The following is a 25,000-nucleotide window of genomic DNA, read 5'->3' as shown; positions in this document are numbered from 1 at the left end:
TAAATCATGTGAAAGTATTATTCATTTATCAGCTGTCCATACAAAACTAGACAGAGTACCTGAACACATTAGAAAAATCTATATAGAGGATTCGGTGGTTGACATTTTGGAAACACAGTCAGGTCTTCAAATGCTTATAGTTTTGAATTCAAAGATAAGAACTCTGTATATCCCAACACCATTGACTGAGGGAACAGTTGCAGTCTTACAAGACTCGGAAATTTCATCGCTTCATAGCATTATCGTCAGTAACGGATCATCAATCATATTTCGCAAAACTATCATTGATAAAATTCTTGAAAGAGCATTAGTCGTTCATAGTGGAGGGAAGATAAAATTAGACCACTCTAGCATAAATAATGTTACTAAAGGAGGTATTATTTTAGCACCTGAAGGTTATGTTGTGATTAAAAATTTCTCCGGAAGCTTAGAAATGAAAGGTTTCTCGCTTAAAGAGACACTGAACTGTGCAAAGGATAGAGTACAAATGCAAAACACAGAGGTGACTGAGGCAAGTATTTCATTGTGTGAATGCATAACAGAAGATACATTAAAAGTTGGTCTCTTTATTCTTACTTTTCTGTTAATTGCTTCACTTGTCGTTAATGTTGTATTGTTATACTTATTAATGAAGAAAAACAACATAATTCAGGAATTGAAATTTATCAGAATAGGTGAGGATAGTGCTCTAATGAACATAAAAGAACATGAGAATTTAGAAATAAATGATAGGCCTACAAACCAAATAACTGAAGTGAATATGATACCTAGTAATAATGCATCAACTTACAGTGATGAAAAGCTTGACAATAATGAAGTCACAGATGATCTAAATGCAACTGACAAAGGGTTATTCCCTGAAGAGCTTCAAAAAAAGACTATCTTGGTGCTGGAGAAACTTGACCATATTCAGAATAAAATCAGGAAAGCCGAAGAATCTATTCTGAGTGAAAGTGATAAAAGTTGCAATCTTGAAAGCAAGAACGAAGATTTCCATAGGAGGACAGTCCATTTCGATAATCACTTTGATGAAAGGATAAAGACACTTACAAGACATGGAAATGCAATTATTTGGTCTTCGGAGAGAGGTCAGGATGGTCTCTTACAGAGTATATCACAGCTAAAAACCTCACTTGGAAAAGCAAAGGGGGCCACGAGAGCCTACTTGGAATGCAGAGCTAAATTACTGGCTATTCGGCGAAAATCTCACTGTGGCGAGAAGATTAAAAAATACGAAGAAATAATTTTTGATATCTTAATGCTACTAAAGGAGATTGGGTCGTCTCTGGCAACGATAGGATTGCAGTCGAAGACGAATGTATTTCTAAACTACGTACATGATAAATATGAATCACTCTTTGAAGCTCAAAAGCTCGATTATAAGAAACGACATGAAACTGAAATCAGAGAATATTTTGAAAACAATGGTCGCACAGAATTAGACGAACATAGAGATGTGTATGACAAACCCTTTCCGAATGGGGATTTTGAAAGCGAAATATTTTCAGAAATTGACAAAATTCCTGACTGCATTATAATACCAGAGGAGTTATTCGATGGAAGTCTTCATAAATTATCATTACAAATAAGTAAAAAAACCGAAATAGTTCAGCTTGCGCTAAGTCATGAAGAGAAATTATTATCTCACAAGCAATCTTATTTGAGAGAGATCGATTGCAATTCATCAATTGTGTTAGGATTTTTGAAAAACACATTATCAATCCTCATAAAATTGCTGACTGCAAATAGCACAGGAAACGAACCCAGAAGCTGATGCTCTTTATAGGATGGCAGTTGCGTCTCGGGAATAACGGCCGTGCTCTAGAAGTCGCTGGTTTTGTGAACATTTTTAGGTGTTTTCTTCGAAGATATTCGAAACACCACGTCGCTGATATACAATAACTTTTACTGACTTCTGGAACCTCTTCAGATCGACATCTGACTGAGTAATTACGTGGTATTAAGTGTCATTTATTAGTTACTGTAATTCAATACTAATTCAGAGGCCACTCAGGTGTCTTTGGATGCGTTCGTACAGATCTGGTCTCATTCATATGCTCAAGTGCACATGATGGATGGTACAATAGCAATAAAACTGCCTTCATTCATAACTATCAATAAGCCGATTCCATTAAGAGTTTTTTTTTTTTTTTTTTTATAGAGCTCCTTCGTTCATTTCTGTCATGGACTAAAGCTAACATGTCTCAAAAGGAAAAATATTGCTATCAGTGAAGGAACAGACTGTGAAGTTAGCGGAAAAATATATGAAAATGGCAATGTCACCCAGGGTCTGCCAACTACACAAAGTTGACAAGAATCAGCGACAATGATCACCATAGTCAACCCTAAAGTAACCCGTAACACCAACAAAACTTGTGATAACAAAGAAAACATTTCCTATAAAAGCCAAGCAAATGAGGTGGAATAAGAAACAAAAAATCATAATCAAAATGGAAGGTCCCCAGTGACTGTTGGATATGAAAAGATGAAAGTTAAAAATCACTACTTTTGAAGCAGATATTCAAGGAAGGTACACAAGTGTAATATGTCAGGAGGCGCTATCATTGGTGATTATAGATGTCAGTATGGGGTTGAGAACAACCGAATATGGGGCAGATATATGAAAATACAGACTCCCCAGCCATGAAGGGTTGAGTCGTTCCTGTAATTAGCGGCGATACCACGTTTCCTACCCTGTCGAAGGGGGTTTTTGATCCTAATCCCAAAGGAACACTTTCATGATTAACCTAGAGGTTAAGGTTAATCCTGAAAATGGACATATTCGAGCATATTGTCCATCTATTTGCTTTTACTTACAAGTGATTTCGTTTCTGAGTATTGTTAGCATGTACATATATATATATATATATATATATATATATATATATATATATATATATATATATATATATATATATATATATATATATATATATATATACATACAACTTTTACATAGATTTTGTGAAGCTCATCATGGAAATAAAATGTACAGCAGGTTCAAGTATAATGTTTTGATCTTTGATTTCGTTGTTTTTTTTTTTATACTAATAAAAGGAAGGCGGCGACAGAAAATCCTTTCTTTACAACGACCTGCTGTTACTTAATTTAATCGTCCATACACAAGGAAATGCCAACGCCGCTCAAAAACAATACCAAATCTACCAGATTGTAACCCTATTCCCTTAAAAATTTCAATAAGAAATATGGCAGGTGTGCTCATCGCCTCCGAGTCTCGACCTTTTGTAGATGGAGTATATTTGGGTAGTGGGTCATTAGGCAAATAAAATTAATAAGTAGAAGTGTGGTGTTGTTAACACTACATCGTGAGGAATGTCACCAGGTTTCGAATTGTTAATAGAAATTTTGTATTAATGTGTAAAACTTTATTGGAAATCATGCTAGTAGGTGAGGGTAAAAAAAAAAAAGTCTGAGAGAACCTTTCAGAAAAGGCAAGCAAGGAATTAAAGAAAAACCGCCTACTGACGGAGTTACTTCGTTGTTTCTTTAAGGGATGATTTTTTCATTGATCCTAAGATTATTTACACATAGATTCATCATTTCCATATTACCACTCATGGCATTGTTGGTTTATCAGCTGAAAAAATATGTGAGATATATAGATACTGAATATAGTAAGATTGACTTAATGATTATTTAATGACATAATGCAAAGAGGACAAACAATTCAGTTGCTACAGAAATGCGTTAATGTTAATTGAAATCCATCCATTGATATTACAGGAGGTGCAGCAATTATTACTGACTGGAAATTAATAATACCTACATCCAGCCTATATATAAGATACTATAACACTGATATGCCAAGGATATTAATCGAGTTTTCTAAATGCAGTAGGAATTTGGACGAAGACGCTTTTCTTATCAAACTAATTATATTGAGTGAGATGGAAATTGGCGAGAATTACACCATCACTTCAGAGAAAGACTTAAAACCTTAATAAAAGTTGCTATCCTAAGTCATAGTAATTGTATAAGTACATAAAATTTTACTTACATATGAGTCTTCTACTTCTCGGGTCTATGGATTTGTGTCTGAGATAATGAGATCGATCTTAATTATCCAGAGCCTGTAAAAATACCCTTTTCAGACCATTGACGATGCATTGCTCACTTTTAGAAGATAACTGAGTTAAAGAGGACTTCTGGGCTTTATCTGAACAACGAAGAAGTTTGAAATGTAACGTTTTATCTATTCAGCGTTCATGAGAAGTAGTATAACAGTCAATGTAACAGAATTTTACATGATGGCAGGTTTAATAAAGAAAGGGTTCAATATGATATATTAAATATCCAAGAAAGCTAGTTAAATTATCGTTGCAAAGCTTCAAATCCGCATGGAACCCTAAAATAAGTCGAAAAACAATCTATCATTAAAGAGTAAAAATTCAAACAAGATTAGCATATTATTAGTGGTGTGGATAAATGTCTTAGAATATCATATAAAACCAAAAAAGGATTTAATGTATAAAATAGTTCCTGGCTTGCAAAGACGACAGCAATAGAAGGGAAATTAAATCAAAATCTGTCAGATATGTATTGGAAACTCAATTTCATTCAGACATCTATTAATTTAGAGCTTTTTTCCGGTTACAACGAAAATTACATTGTAAATGTAAGTTTGTTGAAAACTGCTGAATTTTACTGCATAATGAATTCAGTCAAAGGAAATATGCAAAATCAATAAGGTTTATAAAGCAAATAAAAAAGAATCAGGATCACAGTTTTGTAGTGCTCTTCAGTAAAACCCTACGTAGAAAATTATGTCGCAATTGTCGATGAATTTTCAAGGCTGATCAAATGTACATGATAAAGAAGTGTCGTAAGTAAACCATATGAAGAGGGCTGTGAAGGGAGAGAGCCGAGAACCTACAGGCTAAAATCTTCGCTCTGGATTGTCTATAAGATGGTAGCAAATAAAAAAAGTAATTAATTCTGATGAATTGTGTCGTATCCTAACAGATGGACTAGCCACTGCTATATGATTTCGAGAGATGTAATATAATATGTAAATATAACTCATAAAAAAGTGTTGATCTTTGTAACATCAATATCTTGTTAAAATGGTTTGGTGAGAACTTTCAGTAACTTAATCGAAATGTATAAGGATATAAGCAGTGCAATAATACATATTTCAGTAGGTAGCTTTCTATCCATATAAGATCAATGAGAAGTGGTTGCCTCCTGATTATAATATAGCTCGTTATTAAGAAACCTTGTTAATGATATTAGAGATGTTGACAGGGTAACACCCGTTAATTTAGTGGACCACCTAGATCACTAGATTATTGGTTGACATCATTTTCAGCGTTAAGTAATACTTTTTTTGTGCAATGAAAAAGATTATAAATGCTTTTAAAGGTACAATAGAAGTATGATAAATATGAATAAAGAGTAAAATATTTTTTGAATTGATAAACCCAAAAAGCAAGGAACATTAGCCAGAGGGATGATGTAAATGAAATATGAACGTACAATTCTCTCTTGGGACTTTTTATAGTAATGGTTATCAGAATGCAAATTAGGGTAATTTCTTGGAGAAAATTCAGTCCAAAACATTTCATCGCTTTTACAGCCAATGTAAATGAGGAAGATATTTCCAGCTTTGACATCTTTTTCTTTATTTTAACGGATAGATTACTTACATTAAGCTCATGGAACATGAGTAATCTTGGGGAAAGTGCATTCACCCTTGAATTTCGTTAAGTAATCAGACCTATTTTTAACATTTTTTATGGCATTTTTAAATTAATTAATCAGTAATATTATTTTAAACCGATGTTATATACCACCAGGTTTGCTTAATTTGATTTTAATGTAAATAATGGAAAATTACAATTATTAGTACTTTTTCATTCTTAATTGTTCTTTGGTTGTATCGCAATAGCTACTGGTTTACGGCCCACCAAACAAATACAAAACCAGAAATAACAGAAATGATGTTTCAGATATATGAAAGTGGATTTAATAGATGTTTGGTATTTATCTTTAGACACTAATCAGTGATTTTTAATTTGTTTGAAATTTTTATATGGCTTTAATTTATGTGTATAAAATCTTTTTGCAATGTCTAGAAGGGTGGCTTTAACACATTTCTTTGTATCTTGTAGTTCTTCCAATATTACAGAATAATTTATTGTAATTTATTGTAATGGCCTGTACTTTATTGTTATACAAAAGTGTAAACATATAGATGAAAAGACTATTAAAGAAATCCTGTGAACCTTTATTATTCATGAACTTTTATTAATCTTGAATATCCCTCAGTCTATATTCATCTCGACCAATGATCGGTTTAGCTCTTGATTTGATATATATATATATATATATATATATATATATATATATATATATATATATATATATATATATATATATATATATATATATATATATATATATATAAAACAATTCCACCTGGTTAATTACATTCAAGAATTTCATTGACACTTTGTTCGTTTAGGAGCACAATCTCTGTCATGTTCCAAATGCATGTGTATTCGGTGCGGAGTGTTCAGGAAAGACTTAGTATTGTTAAGAACTGTCAGGGCTGTTTACCAAAAAAGATAAGACACCAGTTTCTCGCGCAATACACCACACTACAGAAGTCAGAATAAAATACACGTATAATGACAGGTTGACATTACTTCATACGTTTCAAAATTTAGTTATATAGTGTAATGGATTTGATTTTCAAAGAAGGCTTTGAAACGTTTTGGGCTAAGTTTAATAGCAGATTCGTCAATTCTGGTAATCGCCAGCATAGATATGTCACAGTATATGTTTCTAATTTCTTAGATACAAATGCTTCGTGGAAATTCCTTGTCATTCAGGATGTAGTGTTGGATATTTGTTACTGAATTACTTCAGTAATTTCTATTTTTCTGGAAACTTATTATTCAAGAGTTGGTCCTCATGTCCAAAATTCAGTAAAATACTCTAGCTTGAGTTATACCCACAAGAGCTAAGTACCTTCCATGTTGAAGGAGATCTTTTTACAAACGTTGTCCCAAAAACCATAAAAACCCAGATGGATACTTATCCTTTCCATATGTGTATGTATATATATATATATATATATATATATATATATATATATATATATATATATATATATATATATATATATATATATATATATATATATATATATATATATATATATATATATAAATATATATATATATATATATATATATATATATATATATATATATATATATATATATATATATATATATATATATATATATATATATATATATATATATATATATATATATATATATATATATATATATATATATATATATATATATATATATATATATATATATATATATATATATATATATATTTTTTTTTTTTTACGGTTATGAATGCAATACATACATTTCGGTTACTTTGAGCCATTCGTCACTTACCGCAATGGATTTTGGCCAAAACAGTTAATTAAAAACTTGTCAAACCACGGTCGTTTTATTTTCAAAAATGGGAGCAGTGGGAAACAGCACGTGACAGATCAGGTTCAGAGGATTTTTGTCATGCTATAGACATACAGCAAACAGAAATAAATTAAAATAATGGATGTGGGAAGCCGTTGTGGTACCTACATAACAAGACTTAAACAGTTTATTTCAAAGATTATTTAGCAGCATTTCCGGTAAGGCTAGTCATTTTGTGATCCCAAGTTACTTCTCACTTCTTTAGTTTCTCTAACAATCCCTTAACTATCCAGTGAGTTTAAAGTTAATTATTATAGTTGTAGACATGTTCTTCATTTTAAAGCCGGGATCTCACAAGTATGCACAAATTGTCTATCTACTTTTGACATGCATTACTTAATCTTATAACAGTTCTCCTAACTTATGAAAAATATTGTGTCAGAAAGTCTTCCATATTATGATTTACATCCCAATCCCATGCAACACCAACTTACTCACTTACACTATTCACCTCTGACTAATTTTCTAATATATATAGTTTGGTTAGAGAATTATGACCTCAGAAAGGCAAAAAGCCAAAATTTCTGGACGCAGTAACATCACAAACATGGGCTAACTCAAGCCCAACTGCAAGCAGTTTATTACCCTTTTCAGCTTTAAAGTCACCCAGTATGGCAAACATGAATCTCAACTTTTTCCTCGTCACGTACTGTCTTTGAATTACTCATATTCCTTTATTTGCTGTGCATGTACATCTGAAAAGTTAATCTGAACATTTGTTTTTATAGCGGTTCGTTGTACTTGACAGCCATACGATGATGATGTTTTCGGTGACTGTGAACACCTTATTGATCACTAAAAAACTGAAGGGATCACAGTCTTAAAGGTAAGACAGTTTTCTGTATTTGAATGTACGTATTGCCTCCATTTTGGTTTTCTCATGAAATGGACTAAAGAAACAAACATTAATGAAGGAAATATTAAAAAGTAAAGTTAGGTACTAAGAAGATAATAAAATGCAGGACAATCTTACAGCCAGCGTAACATATTAAAAAGAGTATAACGGCAAGAAGTTTCTGAAATTTTTAAAACTCAAACGTCGGAAGGGAAAAGAAACTGAATTTCGTTATCATCAGTCAAAAAGGTTATTTTTAAGAAAGCGAAAAGAGAATATAATCTGTTGTAGTCAACGAATTTAACTAAACCATTGTTTCTCCACTTTTATGCCTGTAGAACCTTAGTGGGTGTACTGTAGACAATATTTGATCCCGAGTGATATGCTAGAATGGATAAGAGTAATGAATCATCAGCAGAAGTATATACTGATAAGAAATAGACGGATTCTGACTGACAAAGGCAAGGTATGCTATACTTGAACAATAAGAAGACAAAGGCAATCAGGAATGTTTTAGCAAGGTGCGCATAAAATAGAGCTAAGTGTTTGCTTCATTTTCCCTAAACTTTGGAACACATTGAGGAAAACCCTATAAAAGAAGGATGTAGGAGGAATTTACGTCAAATCATGCAGCTGTATCTCCAATCGATGTCAGCGAATTTTAATCAGTATTTTCCAAAACAGAAGTCAGTTTATGAGAAAGAGAAACACTTGGATGGCAGACTCATTTGTTTTTGAAACCCTAGATTCTATTGTTGTCCTAAAATTAACAAGAGATCACCAAGAACAGTCAATCAATTTCCCAAATAATAAATCATAAAGAATGAGACACAAAATATCCTCAATACCATGAGAAGATCTCTTTAGTCTTATCTTATTAATTTCTTCTTTTTTGTCCTTCAAGTTTTCGTCATCAATTCAGTGTTATGACTTATCTTATGTTATTCATCTCTAGCCTCATTTGTTTCTTTTTTACATCTTTAAATAGGCTGCAAGTCATAGCAATGATCGATTGTTCTGATAACTGCGAAAATATATAGCACAAAAAAGCCGCTATCAGTCGACCTTCAAAACATGAAATATCTTTTAGAATTAAATACTAGGCCTAAAACCTACTATTGCACAATACAGTGCCTCCTCCTCAGTCATAATCACTAGGTTATATCTCTGTGATATTTAAAGCTAAAAAATGAATGATAATTTGATAAATTAAATTCTATTGATGAAGGCATTTTCGTTGATCAGTTTAGCAAGAGCTTACACCCCAGAGTATTTTCGAAAGAGTTATTATTTTCTACGTTGTTGTGTATACTAAATGATAACGCCTCCCATGTAAGCTAGACAGTGCTCGAGTGCTTATGACAGTGTCAACAAAAGGAGATACTACAGGTATCATCACTTCACAGCTAGAGGAAGGAAGAGCTGCCGCCGGATATAAGTATGGATATAAATGACCATCACCGGTAGAGAGATAGACGCCGATTTATTTGACGCTGTTGGAAAAGTAAAACTGTGAAGATACTTCGCCCAATTGCAAAAGATAAAAAAAAAAAATAAATTAAAATAAGTGAGTATAAAACGCACAATTAAATGATTTCATCATACTGTGACAAATCGTATGATGAAATCATGTAATAGTGCTTTTTATATTTCCCTGGATGGGTCGATATCGTACTCGCCTAGCACTCTCCTAGGCCCGCGTTCGATTCTCCGGCCGGCCAGTGAAGAATTTGAGGAATTTATTTCTGGTGTTAGAAATCCATTTCTCGGTATAATGTGGTTCGGATTCCACAATAAGCTGTAGGTCCCGTTGCTAGGTAAGCAATTAGTTCTTAGCCACGTAAAATAAGTCTAATCCTTCGGGGTAACCAATTAGTTCTTAGCCACGTAAAATAGGTCTAATCCTTCGGGGCAGCCCTAGGAAAGCTGTTAATCAGCTCTTCAGTGGTCTGGTTAAACTAAGGTTTACTTGTGACAAATCGTACTTATCAGGAATGACGGTTGGAAGGTAAGGTCCTTTAGTTGTTAAATGCTAACGATGAAATCTTTAAGAGAAGAAAAACGGTAATATTTTTTGTATGATGACATATTTTTATGACATATTTTTATAAGTAAAAGAAACGAAGCCAACCCAAAAGCAAGGAATTTCAGCGTGTTGGTATGTTCTTCACAATGATCAGCATATTTTTGTTCCACTTTGGCTATCCCTTGGGCTATCCATGCTGTCCAGTGACACTTGATGGTTTTGATCGAGCAGGCCTTCTCAACGCCCTCGCTGACCACGTGTCAGCAAAACTGAGTCTGGCAGCGGCGCCCAAAAATTATGCAATATCTATGTTTTGATGAAAATAAATTAGGTTTGTACGGAAAATATGTGAAGTTAAATGCAATTTCGATATTACCTATAAATGAGTAGCTTATATTTTTTTTATTTCACTTCAGCAGGCTCTAACAAGGCAAACTTTTAATCATAACAATGCGGCATTTGACAAAAAACTAATTCCTTACCACACCCTATTGATTTTAGAGTGCTTGAAAGACTTATAGCGTTATCACAGATAAGCGTTATCTAATGAACATTTGCGATGAATCTGTGCGCTTTTCATTTTGATGAACGCTATTATACGTATATAAGGTAGTGAACTGAAGTAATAAAGTTTACTATTAAATGATAGTGTAAAAAAAATGAATATCGAATATCAGACCGTAATTTTATAGGCAATGATAAAATATTTTAAAGTCTTTTTTGCATAGTCACTGCTTACTGGAACGTAACTGCTTGACGTTTTTCTCAAAAAGGCCAGTGAAAGGAACAATGATATTTTCATAAGTCACTATCTTTCGGACAATACACATTGGCCTTCGTCTCTATTGATTCTCAGAGAAGGTACCACAGAGGCAACATTTACTGGGATCAGATCGTTTATAGACTGAACCGATTTGAGGCGTTCCAACCGGATTTGTTTTCTTCCACAAGATACTTCGCGTGCTGTTCCTGGCGATGGGTTACAATTATAATCTCAGAAATTCCCATAACAGATGAAAAGTTTAATCCACAGAACCGTATCCTCTCATTAATACTGCCGATGCAAGAGGCGCACGGACATTAGACAAGGGAGATTTCTGGCTTTCTCTTTAAGAAAATATTGCGAGACAAAAGCGTGACTGAAATGGGGCTCTTCCAGGGTACTTTACCTTAGCAGATTTTCTGAGGGCGCGTAGAAGGCAGTCCGTGGGTGACTTGCGATTTCCGAGGGCGAGTTTCTTCCACGTGGTGAGATGCAAGGGCTTCCGTAAAGGGGCAAGGCGATGGGGACTCCTCGAAACTCCAAGCAATGGCGTGTGGGCTCGAGGCAGGCCAGCGGTGGAGAGAACACTTGGAATATGGTCGAAGGGCACGAGGAAAAGTATACTTTGGAAAGGGCCACGTGGTTAGGATGCAAGGGCATCGATGGGGCCAGGTGTTGAGGACGTCTTCACTCCATATCCTCCAGCCCGCGTGTGTGTCGAGACCTCGTGGGCTTTTGCTTTTTATCCCCTCCTATGGGGCAGGGGGTGCCCCCAACACAGATGTTTTGACTCATTGCACCTGCTGCCCGCAGGGGAGGTTTTGGCCTGTAGGAGAGACACCCAAGCCAGATTACTTTTGCCTTGAAGGAAAGATCTTTATCAAAAATGGGAGCGCCTTTAATCTTTTAAACCCTTGTTTTTAAGTCGATAGACAGATGGTCTATCGATCGGCCGGCTGGCCGTAAATGAAACAAACAGAACAACCAACAAACGCAAAGGAGGGGGAGGCAGTTTGCTAGCGAATTCTTGCTAATCATAATACCTCCCCATACAAGATGATGTACATACCTCCTTCGGTGTGTACATCGATATTCAAGAATGAGCGGCAAGTGCTTTACGTTACTCTACATTCTGCTTTGCAATGAACTTTACTCCTAAGGGTTTTATGAAGCTGTGACATTACTTTTAATAACACATTGGGACAATTTTCGTTAACAGAACGCAAAGGGATTTAAACACTTGCAAAAGAATAATTACTTTAGATTTGGTTACCCACTGGTAACTTTATAATGTGACTCGAACAATTGTGAATTAATTAAGATTATAGGACCACGTATATGAGGCTATGGCCAACAAATGAAAAGAAAGGTTATTGTTCAAGAATTAAAACACACGGTTACTTAATTTTAGATAAAATGCATGCGGTTAGTACAATCTGCCTTGAAGATGCTGTGTAAATGAAAAACAGCGTTTATTTTTGTAAATGACATCCCCTTTTACGCGATACTGTAATGACTCTACATATTCGCATTGATAATTTATCTTCGTTTTAACGTACTTTGCTTAGCCGGCCCCAACGCCCAGCAGGATTTTGACAGCTGTATGCGGGCGAGTATTCGCGAGTTTTAATTCGCTAACCTTAAACTACGCTAATTTTATCGTCCACTGCCTACTCAATGTTATGACGGGGCGAGCAGACAAAAGATGTGGGGTAGGACAAACAGCAATCTTGGAAGGAATGGAAGGGGAAAAGGGATAATAATAACAAAAGGAAAATTACCAAGACGTTACGAATGAAACTTGACCGCATATGAAAGGCGGGACACGTCCCTCAGAGCTTACAAAAAGAGGCATTTAAATCACAAGGGCAAGAGTTTATGACTCCGATTCATTAAAATAAAGATAACTAAATGACTAAAAGAAAGTAAATGATATTGGCAGAAGAGCTAAGGGAAAAAGAGTGAGGGTTTTATTGTGTTAGGCGGGAATTTATCGTCCTTCGCCTATAAATTACGGCCCGGACTGTCACTTCAGTCCCAGGGCGAGGAAAGTGCACCAAGGGCGCGACTCCTTCAGGAGGGCTGACACGCATGCCCGGTGCCAAGGTATGGGCGCAAGGGCATGCCACTTCTCACTCTGTTATTCTTAATGATTTATACATTGTGTGGGGAATGGTATCCCGTATTTAATTGCCTCTTGTGGGGATAATTTAAGGGAAGATTAGTAGAGGATGGTAAGAGATAGCAGTTCCTGAGGAACGGAAGAAGATAGAGGAGGGTCTGACATCCCCTTCTGGATTAGGGGTGCCAAGACCTTCGAAAAATGAAATGGTGGCACAGGTGCCATGGGGAGCTCTAGAGCTCTTTGTAAATTACCTGGAATGTCCCACGCCCGTGGTAATTTCGCCTCGAGTCTTTCTTAATGGGACAGTCGTCCTCGGCCGGGGAAGCGGAGGGCCCGCGACCGGAGGGCGGCACGGAGTACCACCTGGGCCTGCTGATGCGACAGCTGACGCAGGAGTGTTCCGTGCGGGTTCTACCATGATCCGTCGCGGCTCTTGTAGTTCATCGGCCAAGTGAGATATGGCAGAATTCTGACTTGCAATTGCGTCGGCGACGGGCTGAGGCAGAGAGAGGCGGTCGGGGGGGCGTGAGCGGCTCGCAGGTAACGTTGACCAGCTCAGGCACGGGTTGCGAGGCCGCACCTGCAGGTGAGCTTCCGGTGGTCGGGAGGAACCGTCTCTCTGACCGGCGCTGGTAGCGGTGCCAGGCCGGGGAAGAGAGGGGTCCTGAGTTGGATCCCGTGAATGGAGATCGGCGTAGCGCTCTGGCGCTGGCACTAGGGCAGAGTCAGGCGCTATCAGAGGTTTCTTGGGCTCGTCGGTCAGGACGGACGAAGCTTGGCCCTGCTCGGGGCATGCAAGTGGCACCGGCAGGAATTTGGCATCTCCTGAAGGAGATCTGATTGGGGCCCTGGCACTGGCACTGAGGCAGGGCCGGGCACTGGAATCGGATCGGGAACCGATCGAGGGGCCACTGTACATCGCACTCAGGTGGCACTGGTGGGGACTGCACGTCCTCCTGGTACCCAGGGGCGCCAGTCTTGACTGAGGAGAAGCGGGGAGGATTACTCGCGCCCGGGGAATGATTCGGGAATGTGGACCCCTAGATTGTCGTGATTTCTGTGGGGACTGAAAGTCCTGTCCCAGGATGACGTCATAGCCTCCGGGGAGATGGCTTGCTACTGCAAGATTGCAAATTTTGGATTGGTGAGGTCTTGTGACTCTCAATTGGACCGTAGGGAGTATCATTTTAAATTGATTTATTCCCTCGATCGTGACGAGTTTTCGTCTATTGACGATAGCTCCGTAGGGAACTCTGTCCCTTCGGATGAGGGAGATTTGTGCGCCCGAGTCCTCGAAAGCAGTGACTCGGCGCGCGGGCTGGCTACCTCGTGGAGGGGCCACGTATACAGGCCCTTCGGCGGGAGGGCCTAATGATGTGGGATCTGTGACGGCCAAGGCGACGGTGGGAGTATTTACTTTATTATTGCGTGGGCATTTTGCCCATGCGGGAGAATGGCCATAAACCTTGCACGCCGTGCAAAAGGTCTGGCTAAATCTTTCCGCTGCCCCTGTGGAGGGCGCAGGCGAGTTATTTGTTGGTTTTTCGGGGAGAGAGGAGCCGGTTTCTTGTTCTGGCACTGTTCGGAGGAATGCCCCGTTTTCTTGCAATAATGGCAAGTCAGGGGCTTGCCCGAGTTCCCATTTTTGTGGGAACTTGAACCTCCGAGGAGGACGGGGATTTATCTTCCGCCCCATGGATCCTTCTTGAGGGTGGTGGGTTTCCCACATATCTGCTATTCGGCAACACTCGGTGAGTGTTGCTGGGGCTTTTTCCACTATATGGGTGGCGAGGGCAGGAGGGGCGTAGCGCAGGAAATGCTCGAATTTAAACCGCTCGAGTACCTCGGCGGTGTTAGTGGCTCCTTCGAATCGAGCCATTTTGTCAACGCCCGCTCGAATGGTACGCCCAATCGGACCAAGTCTGGCCTGCTTCTCTGGGCTGCTCTCCAACGTCTCCTCCACCGCTCGGGGTAATCTCGCACGCCTTCGTAACTGCTTGGCGTCACGGCTTCCCAGTTTCCCGATCGTCTGCGGGAAGGGGCGTGGTAAGCAACGAGGGCCTTTCCGCCCAGGAATTTAGTGAGAACAAGGGAGAGTTCCGCGGGGGAGAGATCGCAGCACTCCAGGACTCGTTCGGCCCTTTCAAGCCATACTTCGTGTTCAGACTCGGTCCATTTTGGCATGAACGAGTGAGCTTGGCTGAGGGCACTCATTCCCGCGGCAGGGGGCGGGGAGGTGGCGGGCTGTCGTTCTAGCATCTGGAGCTCGTGGTCGCGCTGTCGCTCTCGATCTTCCCATTCTCGTTCCTCCCTTTTCTCTGGGCGATTCTGTCTCTCTCTCTCTCTCTCACGTCTTCTCTCTCCTCTCTTCTTGGGCACGTTCTCTTGCTCTCTCCGCCTTGGGCATCGTTCCACTCTCTTGCTTGAACCCATGCTCTCAGATCTTGCCCCTTGCCCCGATAGTCCCATGTCCTTCCCAGCGGACATGTAGAATTTGAAATCCTCGTTTTGTTGGGCTCTGGTATTAGCCATCTTGGAATAATGGGTATAGGATATGTCTGAAAAGACTCAATTGTCTGAAACACTCAATTGTTCAATCTGCAACACTCAATTGTTCAGACTGCAGGAGAATGGATCTCTCTGAATAAGACAGGTGATTAGTAAGTCTGAGGAGACTTTTTGTTAAAATTTGATATGTCTTGGAAAGACGTGGTTGTTCTTGGCGAACGAATTTTAATATGTGTCTCGGAAGACGTAGTTGGATTTTGTCACGCTCGGACTTGGCCGGCTGTAGCGTGAAGTTAAGGAGTTGTTCTAACGAACTAGACTGATTAGTCCCGTAAGGGCTTAGATGTGTGTGAACTACACTATATAATGTCTCAAAAGGACTTAATTTTGGGTTCCCGCAGGTTTCTCGCCGCTCTGAGGACTGGAATTTGAGAGAATTTCGCCACGTGCGACGGACTGGAGAATTTTAGAAGTCTCTGAGGACTGGAATTTGGAGAAATTCTCGCCACGTGCGACGTAGAATTTTAGGAGTCCCTGAGGACTGGAATTTGGAGAAATTCTCGCCACGTTTGAGAAATTCGATGTAGAATTTTAGGAGTCACTTAGGACTTGGAATTACGATTCGTCCCTTAGGACCTAGGAAATTACTAACGGAAACCCAAAGAAAAATGTTTGCTGGGAAATGAATGGGGAGAGAGACTAAAAAAAATGCTAAACAATGCTACACACGCGGCATGGGCGGGTGGGTGCAGGTCGTCTGGCCAACACCGGAGTTATTTTTAGATTCTGTGTGAATGAACCCGTATATGTATAGACCGTCTGGGATTCCAGGGAATTTCCCAGTCGTCTGAGAGGATAACAGTACAACGGCCTAGTAATTTTCCCTATAAGCGGAGTTTAAATTTCGCTCTCCTAACACCTACTCGAATTCTAACTACACTGAGAGAATTGTCAGCAATGCAAGCTGACTTCGTCATGTCCCACGTGGGAATTTTATTCGCGCCTAAATAACAGTTCGCTAATTCGAAATGCAAGTAAAATTTATCACAGAGGAATTTATTTCTATTCCTCGAAGCAAGGATATGGCAAAGATTTTAACACAGGAATTTTCGCACTATTCCTCGAAGCAAAAGATATGGCAAAGATTTTAACACAGAGCAATTTCGCACTATTCCTCGAAGCAAGGATGGTTAGCACTGGTTATTTCCTAACTACCTATCCTGAAAGGCATGCATTAACGAATCTAATACGGCGGTTCTTTTCTCTCAGTGAATACATGCGTCCCTATTTCTAATTCCTAGGAACAGTCACGATTGTAAAAAAGGTTTTGCTAAGATAAACACATTACTTACGTGGAATTTTCTGGATCTGTGTGCTGGTTTTACACAAAAGTTTCGTAATTGTCTCGTACCCAGCTTAGCTTTGCTAATAGCTGATCTGGCAAGTTGCAAATGCAATAAAGCAACGCTAGGGAACTGCAACTGCAAACGAGATCTATGGCCAGGTCGCCATTTTTACGTTTTTCCGTGGTTTTAGTTGAAATATGCTCTGTGAGACAGGTAGCAACAATTTAAGGTAATTTAGCCTTGTGATTCTGACTTCGTGGGTGCGGGAAAACGTAAAAAAGAGGAAAACAAAGGAGAATTTCATATGAGCATAGGGCTCTTGTTATTGAGGGAAATATTACGTAAAACACGTAGGCAAATTTAAAGGAGTGTATTTACATAAATGATATCAGTACGGGAAAGAGGAACTCAAGTAGATTACTATCCTGAAGGAGATTCCTACGGGATTGAATGAAACTGGGGGATTCCAGACACAGTCCGAGAAGCTTCCACGAAATAGGATCCCTCTGAAATGAGAGATATGCACATTATACGCCAGAAATGAAAATAGACAAAAGAATAATGAATTCGAAGCTGCACTGAGGGTGCCAAAGGAGTAATAAAGAATTAATACTGCCGATGCAAGAGGCGCACGGACATTAGACAAGGGAGATTTCTGGCTTTCTCTTTAAGAAAATATTACGAGACAAAAGCGTGACTGAAATGGGGCTCTTCCAGGGCACTTTACCTTAGCAGATTTTCCGAGGGCGCGTAGAAGGCAGTCCGTGGATGACTTGCGATTTCCGAGGGCGAGTTTCTTCCACGTGGTGAGATGCAAGGGCTTCCGTAAAGGGGCAAGGCGATGGGGACTCCTCGAAACTCCAAGCAATGGCGTGTGGGCTCGAGGCAGGCCAGCGGTGGAGAGAACACTTGGAATACAGTCGAAGGGCACGAGGAAAAGTATACTTTGGAAAGGGCCACGTGGTTAGGATGCAAGGGCATCGATGGGGCCAGGTGTTGAGGACGTCTTCACTCCATATCTTCCAGCCCGCATGTGTGTCGAGACCTCGTGGGCTTTTGCTTTTTATCCCCTCCTATGGGGCAGGGGTGCCCCAACACAGATGTTTTGACTCATTGCACCTGCTGCCCGCAGGGGAGGTTTTGGCCTGTAGGAGAAACACCCAAGCCAGATTACTTTTGCCTCGAAGGAAAGATCTTTATCAAAAATGGGAGCGCCTTTAATCTTTTAAACCCTTGTTTTTAAGTCGATAGACAGATGGTCTATCGATCGGCCGGCTGGCCGTAAATGAAACACAACAGAACAACCAACAAACACAAAGGAGGGGGAGGCAGTTTGCTAGCGAATTCTTGCTAATCATAATATATATATATATATATATATATATATATATATATATATATATATATATATATATATATATATATATATATATATATATATATATATATATATATATATATATATATATATATATATATATATATATATATATATATATATATATATATATATATATATATATATATATATATATATATATATACATACATATATATTATCAAGGATTTATATTCCTCCCTCCTATTTAGCTGTGACCTAGTTAGCTTCGAGGGAAATTTCTCCACTCAGTTAGCATTTTCAGGTGCCAAAATGGTGGGCCAGGCTTGCCAGCTAATAGCCAGGGCCACCTGTGTAAGGCAGTTCCTCTGTTTATCTGAAGATCGGGGCAGGGAAATTGGCAGGCGCGGGAGGAACCGGCGTAGTTCAAACTAGATCGAAGCCGTTAGCAACCGTAGTTAGCATAAGCCTCCATTCACCCCCCCCTCACAAATCGTTCGATCCGGGGAACAATGAAAACCCCCTTTTCACACCCATCACGCGATGTGTGAGTATTTAGGTATGGAGAAGTTAATAGGCTTAGTGGGACTAGCCGCCAGGTAGGACCTTAACCTCTAAGTGATTAATAGTTAAAGATCCTTTCCCTCTGCTGTTTTGCTGGCGTATGACTCCTTGCAGGTATGATTGGCCCAAAGTTCGAACCACAGCTGCCATTTTCTGGAGGGATGTTGATAGAGACTCCTGTGACCTCGTCAGGAACGCACGTGCTGCATCCTCTTCCGCTCCTCTGGTTGAACTAGCTTTGACGGACAGCTAAGTCGATTGTTTGGGCGCCCAAAATGGTCATACAAGGTTCATACATTGCGAGTAGTCAATAGCCAGCCCTTTCCCTTCCACTTAAAAACCCCTTAAATTCCCCATTTCTTTAAACTTTAACCCCTTCCTCCTCAAAGCAATTTTCCCTTGTTACGAGTCCTGCCGGCCTCCCATATCTCGCCATTAATGTGCCTTGAATTTCAGTAGAGATCCTGTACCAAATGTCCATTTACCCCTCTCCCTGTGCAACTTAAGGGCAATTTAGGCTAAGCAATACCAGTGTTTAAACTTACTCTTTGTGTCAGTGCGATCACGTGTTCATTGTTAAAAGCCCAAGCAGTTACGATCCCCATATTGTGCCTATGTGATTTCATCATAATTATCTCCTGGGCTATGTAGTGATTAATATTTAACATGTGCAGTGTGTAACATTTTATAAGGGGATTGAATTTGCTTCAGTGCGTGCCATTTTTCCTAATCTAGAACCTCTTTTACAGGAGAGACCAACCAATCCGTGCACTCTGTGCCCGATAATTCTGACTGCCTTCCAATCCTGAAAATATTCCTGGACGCAGTCCGATCTCTGAAATCCTTTGTGGCCCCGCCAAGTTTTATATGAATTATTTTCCCCATCCTGGAGTTCAATCTGTTTGCAGCATCCAACTGAGACTATTTAGTGTGTTCGGGGCATGACTAAGGCATTTTTACTGTAACTGGAATTGTACATTGGCCCCCCTTATTAATCAGCTTGCGTGTTGCCAATCACGCATGATTGTTTTATGTATCCAATTAATGAGTCTGCCCATCGGCTACCATTTTGTTTTGTTTGTCTCCTTGTTTTATTGCTAAGTCTCTGTAAATAAACCCCTGTAAATTGTAAAAGAATTCTAATTCCAATGGTGACCTTCCTCATTTAATTGTAAAACCAGAGAAATCTAAGGTAAGTTTCAAATAACGTTTCCTTTGTTCACAGCCTGGGCGCACTTGGTCCTTTTGCAGTCACTATTTTCAAATTTGTTCAATTCTTCCCCCAGCCAAGACTCCCAGTTTATGACAGTGACGACATCTTGCCAGGACTAGTCTTATTAGCATTAATTAGCCTAGCTATTAAGCTAGACTAGGAAAAACCAGGAATATATATAATCAATTAATTTAAATTTATGGTAATCATTTCATTATTCAAAGGGCACAGGAGCGATCGGAGAGGAGAACGTTGGTAAACAGGGTATGTGCATGTTTCTATTATTAAGGAAATAAGAGAAGCGATATTAATATTTCTTTAAAGAAACGCAACAATTCTCGTATCATTACAAGTGTTCATAACACAGGAGAACACACAGGGTTTTTATATTAGTGAAAACAGCTAGGTAAGCGCGAAGTGTCTACCCGCAAAATTTCCAAAGTGTAGGACAGGGTGTGAGGTTGCCACTTAAGAATTAGGGAGTGTGTAGTTCGGGAATTTTGTATGTGTAAGCTAGGACCAGTAGCTAGGAGTTTATTTCGGAATATTTATGGCAAAGAAAATGTACATTTCTTGGTTAGTGATAAATTTTAAGATAACCAGTAGCTTACAGGACACTGTGTAGCGAGAAACGTTTTGTTCAAAGCGGCGCATGCGTGAATTGTCCCAGTGTTGGAGAAATCAAAACCTTTCTGAACGTAGTTATTTAACGACCCTCCCAGTGCATATTAAAGTAAAAGTAAAGTAAAGTAAAGACAGTGCTGATATTCAAAGTTAAATAGTTCATTTCGCATTCAAAACCCACACTTAACCAAGAAAGTAGTTTTTTCCTTCCAATTCCACTTCTTCGTCGTGTCACATGACAAAGCAAGAGCGAACGATCAGCTGTTTCACGCGCGGCAGTCCCGCAACGTTCATTCATGGAACGAGCTTCCTCCCTGTGTGCCTTAACGTAACCCAGGAAATTCTGCGAAACAATTTGAAACACTCTATGCGTACCATACCACGGCTTGATGCATGTGAGACAGTAGAAATTACGTAAGTTACCCCAGATTCATTTCATAAAAGAAAGAAGCCTTAACGTAACGTAATTCCGCAAAAGACTGTATTTTCTCTTGAGACTAAAAGAAACCACTTTAACAAATTTCATAACAAATACGTTCCCTATCACAACGCTCACCGAGAGAGGGAGGGAGAGAGAGAGATTTTTTTTCCTTCTTTTCCCTCGCCTATCCTTTCATTTTAACACGGGACCTACATAATTTAGTTACGAGTTTGGGAACCAACTCACAAATTATAAAAGGGGGATACAAAGAATTATATTAATACTTTATCCGGAATTTCAAATTCATTACCCATTAAATTTTATCATATACACAGTGCGTGCAGTATGAGCACTTGCGTTTAGCGAGTAATCGAGCATAACAGCTTTTTCCTTTTCAAGTGCTTCAGCTCAGATCATTTATCGTAAGCTATAAAGCGCATGTATATCTATATCGGTCCGAGTTTTCCAACTGGAGTGCAGGGAGTTGGGTATCTTATCACATTGTGTGCCTCTCTCGTAGCCTACCTGTCCTCATGTCAGGCAGCGCCCACTAGTTCTCATAACTAGCTACCCACTCGTGTCACATCCAGGTTCCATTTCTCTCAGTGCCACTAATCTGCGGCACTGCTAAGCACCCAATCACTGAAGCACTTATCTTTCTCCTTTCACTTTCCTTTCTCTTCCCTTCTGCTGGAGTCTCTCATTTACCTTTTACTCCCTACTTACCTTCTGCTCAGGCAGAGTACCTCACCTTCAGTGCCAATTCATGCACTGACATTTTGCATTGCTCCACGGAGCGCACTGGCACCACAGTGCCACCTCATCAAAGCAACCTCTTATAAACCACTGCACCTGTATTGAAGAAACAGAGTGCCATACAACTAGTGTTTCCGCCCATAAGGACCGCGGCTCCTTCAGGAACACCTCATTAACAGTGCATCCGCCCATAAGGACCATAGAGCCTTCAGGAGCACTCCATTTACTAGCGTATCCACCCATAAGGACTCAGACTTCCTTCAGGAATGCTTTCCCCTTGAGTGACCTTCACACGGCACACTCATCCACAATGCCACCTCATTCAAAGGTGCCACTCACTGAAATGCCAATAATCTAAGGCCACTTCCTCATCGTCACAAACCTTTTCCTCCGGGAACACCCAGTTAACTCACTCAGCACCCCTTCCCCATCAGCAACATGTCAACTGAGGAGCACCAATATTTTAGGAATATAGGGAAGGAGGATGGTCTTTCCAGCCAGGCCCTTCAAAGGTTTGTAAAGGAACAGATTGCTGAGAAGAGAAAGTATGAAGAAGAACAAAGACAGCAAGAAGAAGAAAGAAGAAGAAACAGCGAGAGAAGGCAGCAAAAAGCTGAGAAGAAGAAAGAAGAGAAGAAAGAAGAAAGAGAGGAGAGAGCGAAGAAGACAGACATGAACTAGCCCTCAAAGACAGGGAGCTCGAGTTGGAGAGAGCCAAGAGAGAGAGCTCTAAAGCTTTAGCAGCACAACAAGCCTCTAGCCCCACTCCATCTGCCCTAAATGCCTTTCTGTCGACAGTCAATAACCTTGTGGGAAAATGGACTGAAGACGAGCCGGAACAATGGCTCAAAGAGATCGAATTCCTCTTCGAGACCTATGACGTCAGCCTGGCTGAGAGGGCCTTACTGCTTACCAAGCACCTAGACAGGAAGGCTAAGGCTGCCCACCGAGCCCTGGAAAGAGATCAACGAGGGGACATGGCTGCCGTCCGTGAGGCCATCTCTAAGGCGTATGAAATCACCCCTGAGAGGTGGAGACAAAGATTCGGAGGTATGGCTAAGAACGTCGGCTGGTCCTGGACAGAATGGGCCTGTCACAAGACCCAAGCTGGGACCCGCTGGTTTGAGTCTATGCGGTGCGACACCTTTGATGATTTGTTCAACCGGACTATGCTGGAGGACCTCTTCCAGTGTACGCCCAGGCCTCTGGCCGTATATCTTAGTGATACGCAGCCAGCCACTCTCAAGGAAGCCTGCCGCTTAGCTGATGCCTGGGAGACATACAATCTCCCACAGCACCTTGTTGTGCAAAATAGTGCCACCCGGACACCTCTCAGGTTTCAATCACTCACGGAACGGCCCACCTAACAAACCTCCGTGCCCCATCTGTAAAAGTACGGCCATGCCGAAGCAGATTGCCGCTACAAAGATAGCAATCAGCAGGGCAACAACCCTCGGCAGCCTACCAACATCCGTCAGTCCCCCTCTCCGCCTAATTCAACACCGTCTTCCCAGCACACTGTCACTGCCGGGAAATCAACATATCACCGGGTCCTCTGCTGAGACTGTGGAGCTTCAGGACACTCTACTTCTAGGTATCCTGCATGCCCAAAACATGTGGTCATGGCCAGGCACGTGAACATGATTAGTGCCACCGCCTCCTTAGCTGAGCTGCCGGAGAGAACTCACCCTGAGAGGGTCTGGACACAGTCCATCTCAGTGGCTTCTCTGGATGGTTCCAGCCCACCAGTGCACCTGCCAACTACTGCCGACACTGGCTCAGACATTAGTCTGATCGATCGGGCCCAAGTGCCAGCCAGTGCCAAGGTAGAGGAGCACACCAAGTGGACCGTGACCTGGGTGGATGAACAGTCCCTGACCGTCCCCACAGTTGAGCTCAGGGTGATCACCCCTTGGAGCAACAAAGTGCACCGTCTTGGCGTGGTCAAGCGAATTAGGCACTGAGTGGAGTTCCTGCTTGGTTGAGACATCCTCTGGGGATGTCCCACCCCCACAGCACTCTGTTGCCTGATTGCTTCCACCAGCAAATCCACCGCAACTTCTTCGGATAGGGACACATCATTTGTGACAGCTGTGCCACCATCAGCCGAACCTTCCATTCACAGAAAAGCGACAGAACCTAACCCACCACATCCACATTGCAGGCCTAGTCTGCAGATCTCACGACCGGACAGTCACCAATGCATTCCTCCCTCCTCACGAAGGGATCTCACAAATTACCGCTGCAGGACCTGCAACGTAAGGGGCCACTCCGAGAGATGGTCAAAGTGCCCCAGTAGGCTAGCCGCAGCGGCCAACTCCACCGAACCGAGAGGCCCAGCCCTCTCATCGAGACAGGAATCGCTGTCCCAAATCACTCCAGGGACTCCGAGGGGTCTTCATCCCCGGGTCCCCCTTTAGCTTTGTCTGACACCAATTCGCTGCCAGTACCACTTGCGAGCACTGGTCAGTGCCAAGCTCCACCTATCTTGGCTGGATGCTCCCCGCCAAGCATGCTTCCCGTGCCTGGCCCTGAGTTAGTGCCAGTGCCGGATCCAGAACATGACTCGGATCCTCCTACGGGAGATCCACCAAATCTCACAACCGTGATCATCGCACAGTGCGAACCTCCGACCCCTGATGTTTCTTCTTCCCAAACACTTCCAACTGCTGAGGATGACCCTTTGGCAGGCCTGGACATTACATCTTTTCTGGTCGACAAGGAACTGTCCGGCCAGGATATAGACGCTGATTCTTTTCCCATGACAGTTGTCGCAGCAGCCGAAGTAGGAAACCAACCCGTAGCCCCTGAGGCTGCCCTTGATCCTGATCCTAACGGCATTCCTGGCCATTCTTCAGAGTCAGTATCCTCATTACCCCCTAGGAATGGCCTAGCCAGACCCTGTAGGCCCCCAAGGAAAAAGAATTGACGGAAGAAATCCACTTAGCGAGTCA

The 25,000-nt window shown here is 40.7% G+C and overlaps 2 protein-coding genes across 5 annotated transcripts in view; both read left to right on the top strand.

Moving 5' to 3' along the window:
• The window catches only part of LOC136843892 (uncharacterized), a 184,614-nt gene that overhangs the window by 52,019 nt on the left and 107,595 nt on the right, over positions 1-25,000 (top strand). For 2 of the 4 annotated variants that reach the window (XM_067112809.1, XM_067112774.1), the window contains exon 3: positions 8,255-8,352. The exons of 1 other annotated variant lie outside the window; for it this stretch is intronic. The gene's annotated coding sequence lies outside the window, so the exon portion shown is untranslated. The remainder of the gene's footprint in view (positions 1-8,254; positions 8,353-25,000) is intronic. One more of the 4 variants, XM_067112782.1, reaches the window with a different exon arrangement.
• On the top strand, positions 761-22,727 carry LOC136842535 (putative autophagy-related protein 11). Its single transcript, XM_067109960.1, has 2 exons — positions 761-1,458; positions 22,481-22,727. Exons 1-2 carry the CDS (start codon positions 761-763, stop codon positions 22,725-22,727), a joined length of 945 nt encoding a protein of 314 aa, XP_066966061.1.

This window comes from Macrobrachium rosenbergii, chromosome 2, assembly GCF_040412425.1.
Source record: "Macrobrachium rosenbergii isolate ZJJX-2024 chromosome 2, ASM4041242v1, whole genome shotgun sequence".
Lineage (NCBI taxonomy): Eukaryota > Metazoa > Arthropoda > Malacostraca > Decapoda > Palaemonidae > Macrobrachium > Macrobrachium rosenbergii.
Note: the sequence above shows the minus strand (reverse complement) of the source record. Positions and strands in the feature narration are given on the sequence as shown.

Excerpts from the sequence above, each read along its gene's own strand:
- LOC136842535 (XM_067109960.1), top strand. The coding sequence starts at position 761 with ATGATACCTAGTAATAATGCATCAACTTACAGTGATGAAAAGCTTGAC. Across the intron at positions 1,459-22,480 it reads TTAGACGAACATAGAGATGT|CAACATGTCAACTGAGGAGC; the intron begins GTATGACAAACC and ends CTTCCCCATCAG.